The following is a 13,703-nucleotide window of genomic DNA, read 5'->3' as shown; positions in this document are numbered from 1 at the left end:
TCAGAAAGGGATCAGAAGAAGAATATTCCCTAAGTTCTTGCATGTTGATAACAATCTGTATGTGCCCTTTATACCTGAACACCAGTTTTGGTGTACCAAAAATTCTTGGCACATCCTTTGAGTATCTTAAATATGTTACTCCATTTTTTTCCTCACAAAGTGTTACTGTCAAGTCTGATGAGAATCTAATTTTAATTCTCTTATAAGCCACATACTCATTTTTCTAGACGCTCAAAGGATTTTTTTTTCTCTTTAAATACCAGTCATTTTACTATTAATACAATTAATTTTCCTTGGCATTTTTACTAGTAAATTTTCCTTGGTGTTGCTCATCTGGGTCTATGCTCTTAGAGATGGTTACTCAATACATGTAGTTTCAAATCATTCTATTTTCAGGAAAGTAGGAGAGTTTCTTCAATTATTGTTTTAGTATCTGTTCTCTTCTCTTGTTTTTATTTCCCTCTTCAGGGACTACTTTTACCTATACATTAATCTTCTTTGCCTGTCTTCAATATTTTGACACTTTCTCTTGAATCTGTTTTTATCTTCTTTTGTAATTAAAATTTTTTCCTGTATTCTGTTTCTATTAAGGCAGCATTATCTGTTGTGTTTATTTGCTATTGAGGTCCTTCTAGTTTAGTCTTCATTAGTAAATTATTTTTTTCATTTATTTTTACTTTTTTCCTGAGTTTTTCCAATTCTGATTTTTTTTGTTCTTTCATGTCTTATATTTTTAATGTCTTTTAACTTGTTTTGAAAGAAGTTACATTCTGATCTGTTTTGTGGGCATGTTTTCTGACATATTTTCGTTACTGATATATTACTCTATACCTTATTCTCACTTTCTATATAATAACTTTGTATGGGAATTAAGCTTGGTAGTTTTCTATTACTCATTTTTTAATTTTACTGAAATGTTTTTCCTGTGAAATATAACACAAAGTACATAGAATATAAATAAACAGCTTAACAAATTATTACCAAGTAAATATTGTAACAATTACTCAAGATTAAGACTAGAATACCACCTGTGCCTCTAGGCCTCACAATCAAAACCCTCTCACTCCCTTAAAAGTAATAACCACTATCAGGATGTTTACAGTAATCCTTTTTACTTTTTTATTAAAAAAAAAAATTTCTTTTTATTGAGAGAAAGAATCCCACTCTGTTGCCCAGGATGGAGCACAGTGGTGCAATCATAGCACATTGTAACCTCTAACTCCTGGGCTCAAATGATCCTTCCATCTCAGCCTCCCGAGTAGCTGGGACTACAGATGCCTGCCACCACTCCCATCTAATTTTTCTTCTTTCTTTTCCTTTCTTTTTTTTTTTTTTTTTTTTGTAGAGACAGGGTCTCACTATATTACCCAGGCTGGTCTTGAACTCCTGGGCTCAAGCAATCCCTCTCACCTCGACCTCCCAAAGTGCTGGGATTATAGTTATGAGCCACTGCACCTGACCTTTTATTTATCTATTTATATTTCAGGAGTTTTACTTTCTAAGTAGACATCCTTAAACACTATTGTTTAGTTTCACCTGTTCTTGGACATCATTAAATGGAATCATATGTACATGACTTCTTTTACTCAACTTTCTGCTTCTGAGATTCACCCACTTCATTGTGGGGAATTATAGGTCTTTTTTCACAACTGATAATATTCCAGTGTAAGAATGTACCACAATTTACTTATTCATTTTACTGTTAATGGACATTTGGGTATTTCCAGTTGAGGATTTCAATAGAACAGTCCTGCTCCAAAATTTTGGTACCTATCTTTTGGTGAACATGCTTGAATACCTATATACAGGGTATAATTCTAAGACTGGAATTATAGGGATGTCACAGGGCAATTTATATTCAGATTTAGTAGGGGCCAAATGGTTTTCCTAAGTGGTTGGGCCAATTTATGCTGTAGCCAATTATTTCTCTTTTCCTCTCTCCCTCCTTCTTCCATTTAATTGAATGAATTTAACTCATTCAACCCACATTTACCGACAAGCCTCTGGACCGAGTCCTGAGTATCCAGCAGTGAATTAAAAAGAAGTCAAAGTGTGCACCCCCTAAGAGTCCTCTCCACACTCTCCCATTCCAGTCAGCCCCACACCATCTGGGTCCTCAAAAGGTCTAAGGCAGAGCCTAGGGTGGTCCATAGCACCCAAACCCCTCTCTCATGGAAAGCAACATGGCAGAGCCTCTGAGGGTGCTCACTAGCCCCTACCTGGGAAAAGGCCCTCTCTCTGCCACATTGAGAGAAGCTTAACCAGTCCCTTTCCCAGGAGCCAGCAAGTTAAACATCTGACCACAACAGGAACAGCCACTGGGCCCCATCCTGTTCCTGGAGGCTAGGGGCACTGTTTTATTTTGAGGTAAAATTCATAAAACAGATCATTCACCATTTTAACAAATTTTAAGCATATAATTCAGTGGCGTTCAGTATATTCACAATGTTGTGCAACCATTACCACTAATTCCAGAATATTTTATCCACCCCCAAAATAAACCTCATGCCCATTGAACAGTTATTCCCCATTCCCTTCCTCTGCCACTCCCCTGCCCCTGACCACCACTAATCTGCTTTCTGTCACTACACATTTGCCTATTCTGGACATATGATATAAACAGAATTACACAATATGTCACCTTTTGGGTCTGGATTCTTTCACTTAGCATAATGTTTTGAAGGTTCATCCATTTTGTATTATGCATCAAAATGTCATTCTTTTTATGGCTGAATAATATTCCACTGTGTGTGTGTGTTGTTTATCCATTCATTAGTTGATAGATATTAGGATAATTTCCATTTTTCATTATTATGAATAATACTGCTATGAACATTCATGTACAAGTTTATGGTTGAAGGTATGTTTTCATTTCTTTCAGGTATATACCTAGGAATGGAATTGCTGGGTCATATTATAATTCTATGTTTAATATTGAGGAACCAACATACTATCTCCCAGAACTATATACCCTAGGAATGTATGAAGGTTCCAATTTATCTACATCTTTGTCCACATTTGTTATTTTTTGAGTATTTATTATCCCATTATGGTTTTGATTTGAATTTCCCTAATAACTAAAGATGTTGAACATCTTTCCATGAACTTATTGGCCACTTATATATATTTTCTTTGAAGAAATGTCTATTTAGCTTCTTTGCTAATTTTAAATAGGTGGTTTGTCTTTTTGTTATTGAGTTGTAAGAGTTATTTATATACTGTGAATACTAGATCCTTATCAGATAAATGATTTGCAAATATTTTCTCCCATTTGTGGGATGCATTTTCACTTTCTTGATAATGCCATTTAATATACCAAAGTTTTTAATTTTGACGAAGTACAATTTATTTTTTCTTCTGTTGCTTGTGCTTTGGGTGTCATATCTAAGAATCTGTTGCCAAATCTAAGATCATGAAGATTTATTCCTGTTTTCTTTTAAGAATTTTATGGTTTTAGCTCTTATATTTAGGTCTTTGGTCCATTTTTAGGGTTGTTTTTGTATATGATATGAGGTAAGGGTCCAACTTCATTGTTATGCATGTGGCTATTTAGTTGCCCCAGCACCAGCATTTGTTGTTGAAAAGACTATTATTTTCCCCATTTTGCCATTCTTATTGGAATCAGTTGACCATAGATATATGAGTTTATTTCTGGATGTTCAATTCTGTTCCATTGATCTGTAGGTTAGCCTTATGTCAGTACCACATTATTTTGAATACTATACTTTATAGTAAGTTTGAAATTCAGAAGTGTTGAGTCCTTCGATTTTGTTCTTTTTCAAGATTGTTTGGCTAATTTGGGTCCCTTGCCATTCCATATCCATTTTAGAATCAGATTGTCCCATTTATGCAAAAAATAGCAGCTGGCATTTTGACATTGTTTGCATCTGCAGATCATTTGGGGGGAATACTGCCAGCTTCACAGTATTTTGGCTACTGCATTTCTATATATATTTTAGGATGAACTTATTAATTTCTACAAAAAAGCCTACAGAAATTGTAAATTGAAACTCGCATTGGTTTTTGGCATTGGCTATTTCCTACCAAACTGCAAACATCCATCTACCTGTACTGTCCATTGTCTTCTGCCTAAAAGCATTCCTGTATTTGTTATGTAAGACATCCACATAAGGCCGTGCGCGGTGGCTCATGCCTGTAATCCTAGCACTCTAGGAGGCCGAGACAGGCAGATTTCTTGAGGTCAGGAGTTCGAAACCAGCCTGAGCAAGAGCGAGACCCCGGCTCTACTATAAATAGAAACAAATTAATTGGTCAACTAATATATATAGAAAAAATTATCCAGGCATGGTGGTGCATGCCTGTAGTCCCAGCTACTCGGGAGGCTGAGGCAGAAGGATGAGACTCTGTCTCAAAAAAAAAAAAAAAAAAAAAGACATCCACATACCCACTCATATATTAAACCAATGAAAAGGTTTATAAATTAGAACATTTTCCTCTTAGAAGAGTAAAGTGAAATTACAGTGCATTTACCAGACAGATGTACCTTTCTCAGAGCTTTAAAGGAAAAATAATGTACAATATGTGAATTTATAAATTCATGCAAACAAAAACTCCCTATTCACAATAGTAAAAAATGTTTTACCTGTATAGCAAAAGTGCCAACTCCACCTGAGGCACCCAAGATTAAAGCACTGCAATGAAAAAGAAACCAAAATTAATGAGAATCTGAAGCAGATATAACTGAGTACATGTTTTCAACATGTAACTGGCCCAGTGATAAACAATCGCAAAGCAAATAAAGTTATTCAACTTTCCAAGATTATATTATGTAAGGATTTTTATTTTGGGTTCACCAAGAAGCTATAAATGCTTAAAGTCAGGCATTCTATGAACTCTTTACCATGAATATCGAATACCAAAAATACCAATAACTTGTATTTTTTTTAAGTAGCTCACATGGTACTTTGTAACATATGTCTTACAATTTTTCCAGGCTAAAATCATCACAGCTACCTCTATAAAACTAGGGTCCTTTTTAGTATGTTAGACTTAATTGCTCTCTAAGAAAAATCACATTCCTGATCACATTCCTGCCAAAGCAGAATAAATGTCCTATGTTCAGACATGTTTTGTCAAGCTCATCAACTTTCACAAATGGAAATCAATCTCACTTTCAAGTTCCTGTTAACACAGATGAATGTGTTCTATCAGCACAACCATCCTTGTGCTCAGAGTTCTTCACATTTACTATGTTTACTCACTGCAGCCCTCCTGCCACATGAGACCAAGGGTTTCAAGCCATAAATCTATGGATGAGTTCAGGGAGGAGTTAGGGTTAAAGGGGTAGGGTAAGGGATTATGAACCCTCTGAAATGTGAATTTCCTAAAATACCATGCAAAATTTGGTGTGATTATGTATATATGCATCGGCAAGGAGAGGGATTTAGACCTATCATCTATTTCCCAAAGAAGCATGTGACCCAAAATAGAATCATTGGTCAAGAATCACTGCTTTACATAGTCGTCTTTTTTTTTTTTCCCCTAATAAGACAGGGTCTCATTATATTGCCCAGGCCGATCACAAACTCCTGGCCTCAAGTGATCCTCCCAACTCAACCTCCCAAGCAGCTGGGACTACAGGTACAAGGCACCATGCCTGGCTTGCATTTTATTCGTTAACTAAGCTAGAGCTTCAGAGAATTGCCTACTTGAATTTCAGGTCCCCAGAAAATTGTTTGTACTGAACTATACTTGGTGTAACACTACCAATCAAGTGCTAAGGGAAATTAGAAAAAGTGATTGTTTGATATTTGATCCTTAGCTAAGGAGATATTATTGAAAGAATTGTTCATGAGAACTCCCTCTAAGGGCCCTCAGAAAATATTTTTTCTGAAGACTAAGTGGTAGGAGTATCTGTGTTATTTATCTATCACTATAAATTGCATAACTGCTAGACACAGGTAGCTTTTGCCTTGACAGCTAGATAGAGCAGAGGGTTTTGCCACCTAACTCTAGCAGGTACACTAGATCTTAGAACATGCATTCTGTCTATAACCTTAACTCTAGTTTCTTTTCAGTTTTTTTCCTCTCTTACTCAAATCACAGAAGGCTGGTTGTTTTTTTGAGACGGAGTCTTGCTTTGTTGCCTAGCCTAGAGTGAGTGCCATGGCAGCAGCCTAGCTCACAGCAACCTCAACTCCTGGGCTCAAGCAATCCTGCTGCCTCAGCCTCCCAAGTAGCTGGGACTACAGGCATGTGCCACCATGCCCGGCTAATTTTTTCTATATGTATTAGTTGGCCAATTAATTTCTTTCTATTTGTAGTAGAGATGGGGTCTCGCTCTTGCTCAGGCTGGGTTCAAACTCCTGACCTCGAGCAATCCTCCCGCCTTGGCCTCCTAGAGTGCTAGGATTACAGGCGTGAGCCACTGTGCCCGGCCTACCCTTTATATCTTAGAAGTTCACAATTGGTGAACCAGCTGTTAACTTTGAAATTAATACCATTCAATGTAATTAATACAAGTCTCCTTATAAATTATGTTCCTTCTAGAAGATTTACTTTTAATTTCAAAGAATTGTAAATTGAGAAGAAGAGATTGTTGGGGCTCAGAAAACAATACCCCAAAGTATGGCACTTTGAGATGCTGAGTACCTTGAACCAAAGATGCAGCCTTAGAACCAAAGTCACTCTCACCACACCTCCCACCATGGTCTCTTACCCCTCTCCATCTCCCAAAGCACAGGGAGGGGCTTCCTCTGAAGTTCCCTTATAAGACCAAGGGATTTTCCTCCAGAAAGAATGCAATCATCTTGGGCCTTTCCCCTATAATCTCATCAAAGATTAACTCAAAGGAAAGAAGACTAGAGCAGATGCCACACCCAGAACCCAGACAAACTGTCCCAGGCTATAGTCTATTCCTTGGGCCCCTTCACTTCCCCTAAAAATCATTTACTCTTCCTTTAAAATTGCCTCTCCCACTTCCTTCTCTCCTATGAAGAAGGCAGTTAAGCTTTAAACATCTGGTCCTTTGAGTTTCATACTTTGAGGGACTTCAGTGCACTTGCACGTTAATACCCACAGAGGGCTCCACCACCAACAACAGCAACCCTGGCTCCTCCAGCAGTGGGACTGCCACAGGCTCACACAGGTGGCCCAGGAAACTGACAACCACTCTTCCCAGGATCCACTCCATCACTGGCACCCACCATCCAGGGACTTAGGGAACGGCCCACTCAGGGCCCACCACTACCACCACTAGTGCCTGCATGCACTGACCAAGGGCCTGAGAACTGGTCTACCCAGAGCCTGCTGCCCAGTCTAGCAGCAGGGCCCACTGCATGCCCACTATCCAGAGGCCTGAAAACTCACTTGCCTGATGTCCCCATCCCCAGCAAAACTGCCTCACGACCTCCACAAACAACTACAGCATAAGACACTAAAGAACTTGCAGACACTGCTGATGTTGATTACAGCCAAAAAAAATCATAGACTATACTAATGTGCTTACTAGAACCAAAGGCAAAACACCCTATTCAACCAACAGTACGTTTACAGGAAAAAGTTTTTCCCTACTAAAGATGCTTCATGAAATTGGGAGAAGTGACTGTTAAACCAGATGTGTAGATATAAACATAAGGACACAGAAACATGAAAAAGTAAGAAAACATGACACCTCCAAAGGAATACAATAATTCTCTAACAACAAACCCCAAAGAAAGGGAAATGTATAAATTGCCTGAAAGGGATTTTGAAATAATGATCTTAATGAAACTCAGCAAGATACAGGGGAACACAAATAGACAATAAAAAGAACTCAGAAGAAAAGAATCAGAAAAACAATTCATAATCTGAATGAGAAAGTCAACAAAGAGATAGATACCACAGAAGAAATCTTGGTGGCCAGGCACAGTGGCTCACTCCTGTAATCCTAGATCTCTGGGAGGCCGAGGCAGGTGGATTGCTCTAGGTCAGGAGTTCAAAACCACCCTGAGGAAGAGTGAGACCCCGTCTCTACTATAAATAGAAAGAAATTAATTGGCCAACTAATATATATAGAAAAAATTAGCCAGGCATGGTGGCACATGCCTGTAGTCCCAGCTACTTGGGAGGCTGAGGCAGGAAGATTGCTTGAGCCCAGGAGTTTGAGGTTGCTGTGAGTTAGGCTGACGCCACGGCACTCACTCTAGCCTGGGCAACAAAACAAGACTCTGTCTCAAAATAAATAAATAAAAATAAATAAAAGAAATCTTGGCACTGAGGAATTCAATGACTGAAATAAAAAATACAATCAAGACTTCAACAATAAACTAGAGCAAGCAGAAGAAATAATTTCTTAACTCTAAGACAGTCTTTTGAAATAACCCAGTCAGACATCCCCCCCAAAAAACCCAATAAAGAATAAAAGAGAATGGAAAAAGCCTACGTGACATGGACACTACTAAGCAAACAAATATTTGCATTTTGGTAAATTTAGAAGGAGCAAAGATGGAGAAAGGCACAGAATATCTATTTAATGAAATAGCTGAAAACTTCTCAAGTCTTCAGAGACATATAGACATCCAGATACAGGAAGCCCAGAGATCTCCAAAAAGATTCCACACCAAAAGGTCCTCTCTGAGGCACATTACAGCTAAAGTGTCAAAAATTAAAGACAAAGAGAATTCTAAGAACAGCAAGAGCATCAAGTCACATATAAGGGAATCCCCATCAGATTTCTCAACAGAAACCTTACTCACCAGGAGAGAATCAGATTTATTCAAAATGCTGAGAGAAGAAACTTTCAACCAAGAATATGGTAACTAGCAAAGCTAACCTTCAGAAATAAAAAGAAAAGGTTCTGCTCAGATAAGCAAAAAGTGAGGGAATTCATCACTACTAAACCAGATCTACAAGAAATGCATAAGAGAGTCCTATACTTGGAAACAAAAGGACAATATCTATTTTCATAAAAGCACACACACAAGTATAAAACTCACTGGTAGAGCAGATACACAAATGAGAATGAGAAGGGAATGAAATATTATCACTACAGAAAGCCATCATACCACAAAGTGAGAGGAAGAAAGGATCAAAGGATACACAAAACAATCAAAAAAGGTTAACAAAATGACAGAGTAAGTCCTCATCTATAAATAACCATCTTAAATGTAAATGGTCTAAATTTCCCAATTAAAAGATACAGACTGACTGAATGGATTAAAAAAAAACAAAACTCATATGCTGCCTATATGAAATTCATTTCACCTGTGAAGACACCCAGACTAAAAGTGAAAGGATGGAAAATGATATTCCACACAAATGGAAACCAAAATGGAGAAGTAGCTATACTTGTATCATAAAACAGACTTAAAGTCAAAAAACAAAAAGAGAAAAAAAAGCCATTACATAATGATAAAGGGATCAACTCAGCAAGAGGATATATCAATGTAAGTATATTTGCATTTAACACCACAGTACCCAGTTATATAAAGCAAATATTATTAGAGCTAAAGAGATAAATACACTCCAATATGATAATAGTTAGAGACTAAAACACCCCACTTTCAGCCTTAGAAAGAAAATCAACAAAGAAACATTGGACAAAGTATACTATAGAACAAATGGACCTAACAGACATAGAACATTTCATCCAAGAGCAGAATACACAATCTTTTCATCAGCACATGGGACACTCTCCAGGCTAAACTATGTATTAGGCCACAAAATAAGTCTCAAATATTGAAAAATCAAAATCATACCTAATATCTTTTCAGACGACAGCAGAATAAAATCAGAAATCAACAACAAGAACTTGGGCAACTGTACAAATACCGAGAAATTAAACATTATGCTTCTGAACAACAAATGGGTCTATGAAGAAATTTAGAAGGAAATAAAAAAATTTCTTGAAACAAATGAAAATAGAAGATAACACAACCAAACCTACAAGATACAGCAAAAGCAGTAATAAAAGGGAAGTTTATAGCAATAAACACCTACATCAAAAAAATATAAACATTTCAAATAAACGACCTAATCATGCACTCCAAGGAACTAGGAAAGCAAGAACAAATCAAACCCAAAATTAGTAAAAAAATAATAAAGATCAGAGCAGAACTAAATGAATAAATACAAAAAAACAAAATGAAAGTTGGTGTTTGGAAAAGATAAACCAAATCAACAAACTATTACCTAGACTCAGAAAAAAAGACCCAAATAAAATTAAAAATGAAACATAAAGACATTATAACTGATACCACAGAAATACAAAAAAATCATTAGAAATTATTATGAACAACCATAAGCCAGTAAATTGAAAGGCCTACAGAAAATGAATAAATTCCTGGACACACATAACCTACCATGACCAAGAAAAAACTGAAAATGCAAACAAACCAATAATGAGTATGATACTGAATCAGGGTCAGTCCATTTTCTGTTGCTTATAACAGAATACCTGAAACTGGGTAATTTATCAAGAAAAGGAATTTATGTCTTACATTTATGGAAGCTGAGAAGTGCAAGTTTGAGAGAGTCATATCTAGTGAGAACCTCCTTGCTGGTGGGTACTCTGCAGAGTCCCCCAATGTAGCACTGGCCATCACCTGATAACTCAGGTCTCTCTTCCACTTCTTATATATAAAGCCACCAGTCCACTCCCAGGAAAACCCATTAAATCATTAACCCATCCATCCATTAATCCATAACAGATCAATCCATTCATGAGGATAAACGCCTCATGACCCAATCACCTCTTAAAGACCCCACCTAATACTGCCACATGGGGGATTAAATTACAACATGACTTTTGGAGGGGACCAACATTCAAACCATAGGAATCAGTAATAAAAAGTCTCTCAACAAAAAATAGCCCAGGACCAGATGGCTTTACTGAATTTTATCAAACCTTCACAGAAGAGCTAATGCCAACTCTTCTCAAACTATTCCAAAAAATTACAGAGGGGTAAATTTTTCCTTATTCATTCTGTGAGGCCAGCATTACCTGATATCAAAACCAGACAAAGACACAACAAAAAAAGAAAACTACAGGCAATACCCCTGATGAACACAGATGCAAAAATACTCCACAAAATACTAGCAAACAAATTCAGCAGGACATCAAAAAGATAATACACCATGACCAAGTGGGACTTACCTGAAGGATGCAAGAATAATTCAACATATGTAAATCAATAAATGTGATATATCACATCAAAAAAATTAAGAACCATATGATTATTTCAATAGATGCAGAAGAAGCATATTAAATTCAATAATGCTTCATGATAAAAACTCCCATCAAATTAGATATAGAAGAAACATACCTGAACAAGGCCATATGTGACAAACCCCACAGATAGTGTCATACTGAATAGGGAAAAGATGAAAGCCTTTCCTCCAAGAACTGGAAAAAGCTAAAGATGTCCACTTTGATCACTCTTATTAAACACAGTACTAGAAGTCCTAGTCAGAGCAATTAGGCAAGAAAAAGAAATAAAGGGTACCCAAATTAGTAATGAGGAAGTCAAACTCTTCCTCTTTGCAGATGACATGATCTAATATATAGAAAAACCTAAAGACTCCACCAAAAAACAGTAAACAAATTCAGTAAAGGGGCAATATATAACATCAACATACAATCAATAGTGTTTATACACACCAATCATGGATTAGAAGATTATTTTATTTATTTATTTTTGAGACAGAGTCTCACTTCTGTTGCCCAGGTTAGAGTGCCATGTCATCAGCTTAGCTCACAGCAACCTCAAACTCCTAGGCTCAAGCAATCCTCCTGCCTCAGCCTCCCAAGTAGTTGGGACTACAGGCATGCGCCACCATGCCCGGCTAATTGTTTTATATATATATTTTTAGTTGGCCAATTAATTTCTATTTATAGTGGAGACAGGGTCTCACTCTTGCACAGGTTGGTCTTGAACTCCTGACCTTGAGCAATCCAATCACCTTGGCCTCCTAGAGTGCTAGGATTACAGCTGTGAGCCACCACACCCAGCTGGAAGATTATTATTAAAATAACCACACCACCCAATGCAATTTACAGATTCAATATAATCCCTACCAAAATACCCATGACATTTTTCACAAAAATAAGATGAAAAATCCTAAAATTCACATGGAACCACAAAAGACCCCAAATAGTCAAAACAATACTGAACAAAAAGAACAAAGCTGAAGGCACTACTACCTGACTTCAAAATATACTACAAAGCTATAGAAACAAAATAGCACAGTAGGATGAATATAGTTAATAATTTATTATATATTTTAGAAAAGGTAGAAAATTTTGAATGATCCCAACACAAAGAAATGATAAATGTTTGAGGTGATAGATATGCTATTTCTCTGATTTCATCATGACATGTTATAGACATATATCAAAATATCACTCTGTATCCCATAAAAATACACAATTATTATGTGTCAACTAAAAATAAAAGGAAATACAATCATCCCTCGGTATATTTGGGAGACTGGCTCCAAGACTCCCATGTATACCAAAAATGTGCACCTACTCAAGGTGTGTGTTCCCCACTGCCTCCCCCGGCTTATAGAGACAGTCAGCCCTGTTTGATACAGGCAGGCAAGGGATACAAGCAAGTTCTGTATCCTGTGAACATTGTTATTTTCAATCTACATTTAGTTGAGAAAAATTAGTGTATCAGCGGACCTATGCAGTTTAAACCTATGTTTAGGAGTCAACTATAAATAAGTAAATGAAGAAATAATAAATGAATAAATAAATAAATTTGCCTTTTCTCCTCTTAATCTGTCTATTGTCAGTTATTTCAGCAGACTCAGTCACGGAACCTTCAGAGGGTGGAAGGAAAGTTCCTTTTGCCCCGACAATCCACTCCTTCAAAAACCTTTCAATTCACACATTTTATAGCTTTAATACTTCCTAAACGGGGGAAAAAAGCATTAAAACTGCTTCATCGATACATCCCCAAATTAATTCACCTATGAAATATTTTACTCTCTTACTTTTGGCCATTCTTATAGAAGTGTAGCTAGTCAAACTCTCAATTAAGTTCTTCACAATCTAATCACCTCCACTCTCTGACTTGTCTTTTCCTATTTCCTGAACAGAACTCCTCTCCTCAGAAACCATGGTCCCCTCATCCTTCCCCTACATTGGCCCATTCTTCCAGGCTCTGAAATGTCTTTGCTACCTGCTAAAAGTCTCCTTTCCCTTGAAGGCCTGAGTCCCAGTTTTCCTCCATAATACCCTTGACATAGCCTGGAATCTGATATCTCTCCCACATGTTTGGCATTTGTCACACTGTTAACTACATGTGTTCTGCTTCCCAAGCGATTCTGCAAGCACTCCAGGACAAAGCCCCTCACATCATGCCCTGCACTGGCCATACTGCCCTGGATGTAGCAGATGCCTGATCAATGTTTCTTGACTTTAAAAATCATCCAATCAACTTTATTTATATTCTACAGTCAAGACAATAGTTGCTACTACCTCAAGTGAGGGGATCACCTGGCTACTTGAAAGACTAAAGTTTCCTCCAGTAAAGAAAAGCTTGAAAATAATTTGATTCTCTCCCTGTGAATACTGAATACCAAACATAATGGCTGGTTCAGGACCTAACTGCTTGACACATCTTTGACCTCGTTATTGTCAGTTCATCTCTTCCCTATAACTCTTCATCCAAAGCAGCTTCATTCCCTCAAATAAAAAAGCAAAAATGTGTTTCACAGCAGGCCTTGGCAAAGTGGTTCTGCAGCAGCAGCTTCAG

At 37.2% G+C, this 13,703-nt stretch overlaps 1 protein-coding gene across 2 annotated transcripts in view; it reads right to left on the bottom strand.

Moving 5' to 3' along the window:
* The window catches only part of RTN4IP1 (reticulon 4 interacting protein 1), a 52,231-nt gene that overhangs the window by 21,738 nt on the left and 16,790 nt on the right, over positions 1-13,703 (bottom strand). For both annotated transcript variants that reach the window (XM_012753156.3, XM_012753157.2), the window contains exon 5: positions 4,604-4,652. In XM_012753156.3, coding sequence (XP_012608610.1) covers positions 4,604-4,652 — 49 coding nt within the window. The remainder of the gene's footprint in view (positions 1-4,603; positions 4,653-13,703) is intronic.

This window comes from Microcebus murinus, chromosome 5 (assembly GCF_040939455.1).
Source record: "Microcebus murinus isolate Inina chromosome 5, M.murinus_Inina_mat1.0, whole genome shotgun sequence".
NCBI classification, from domain to species: Eukaryota; Metazoa; Chordata; class Mammalia; order Primates; family Cheirogaleidae; genus Microcebus; species Microcebus murinus.
This window is presented reverse-complemented; position numbering and strand designations above follow the sequence as displayed.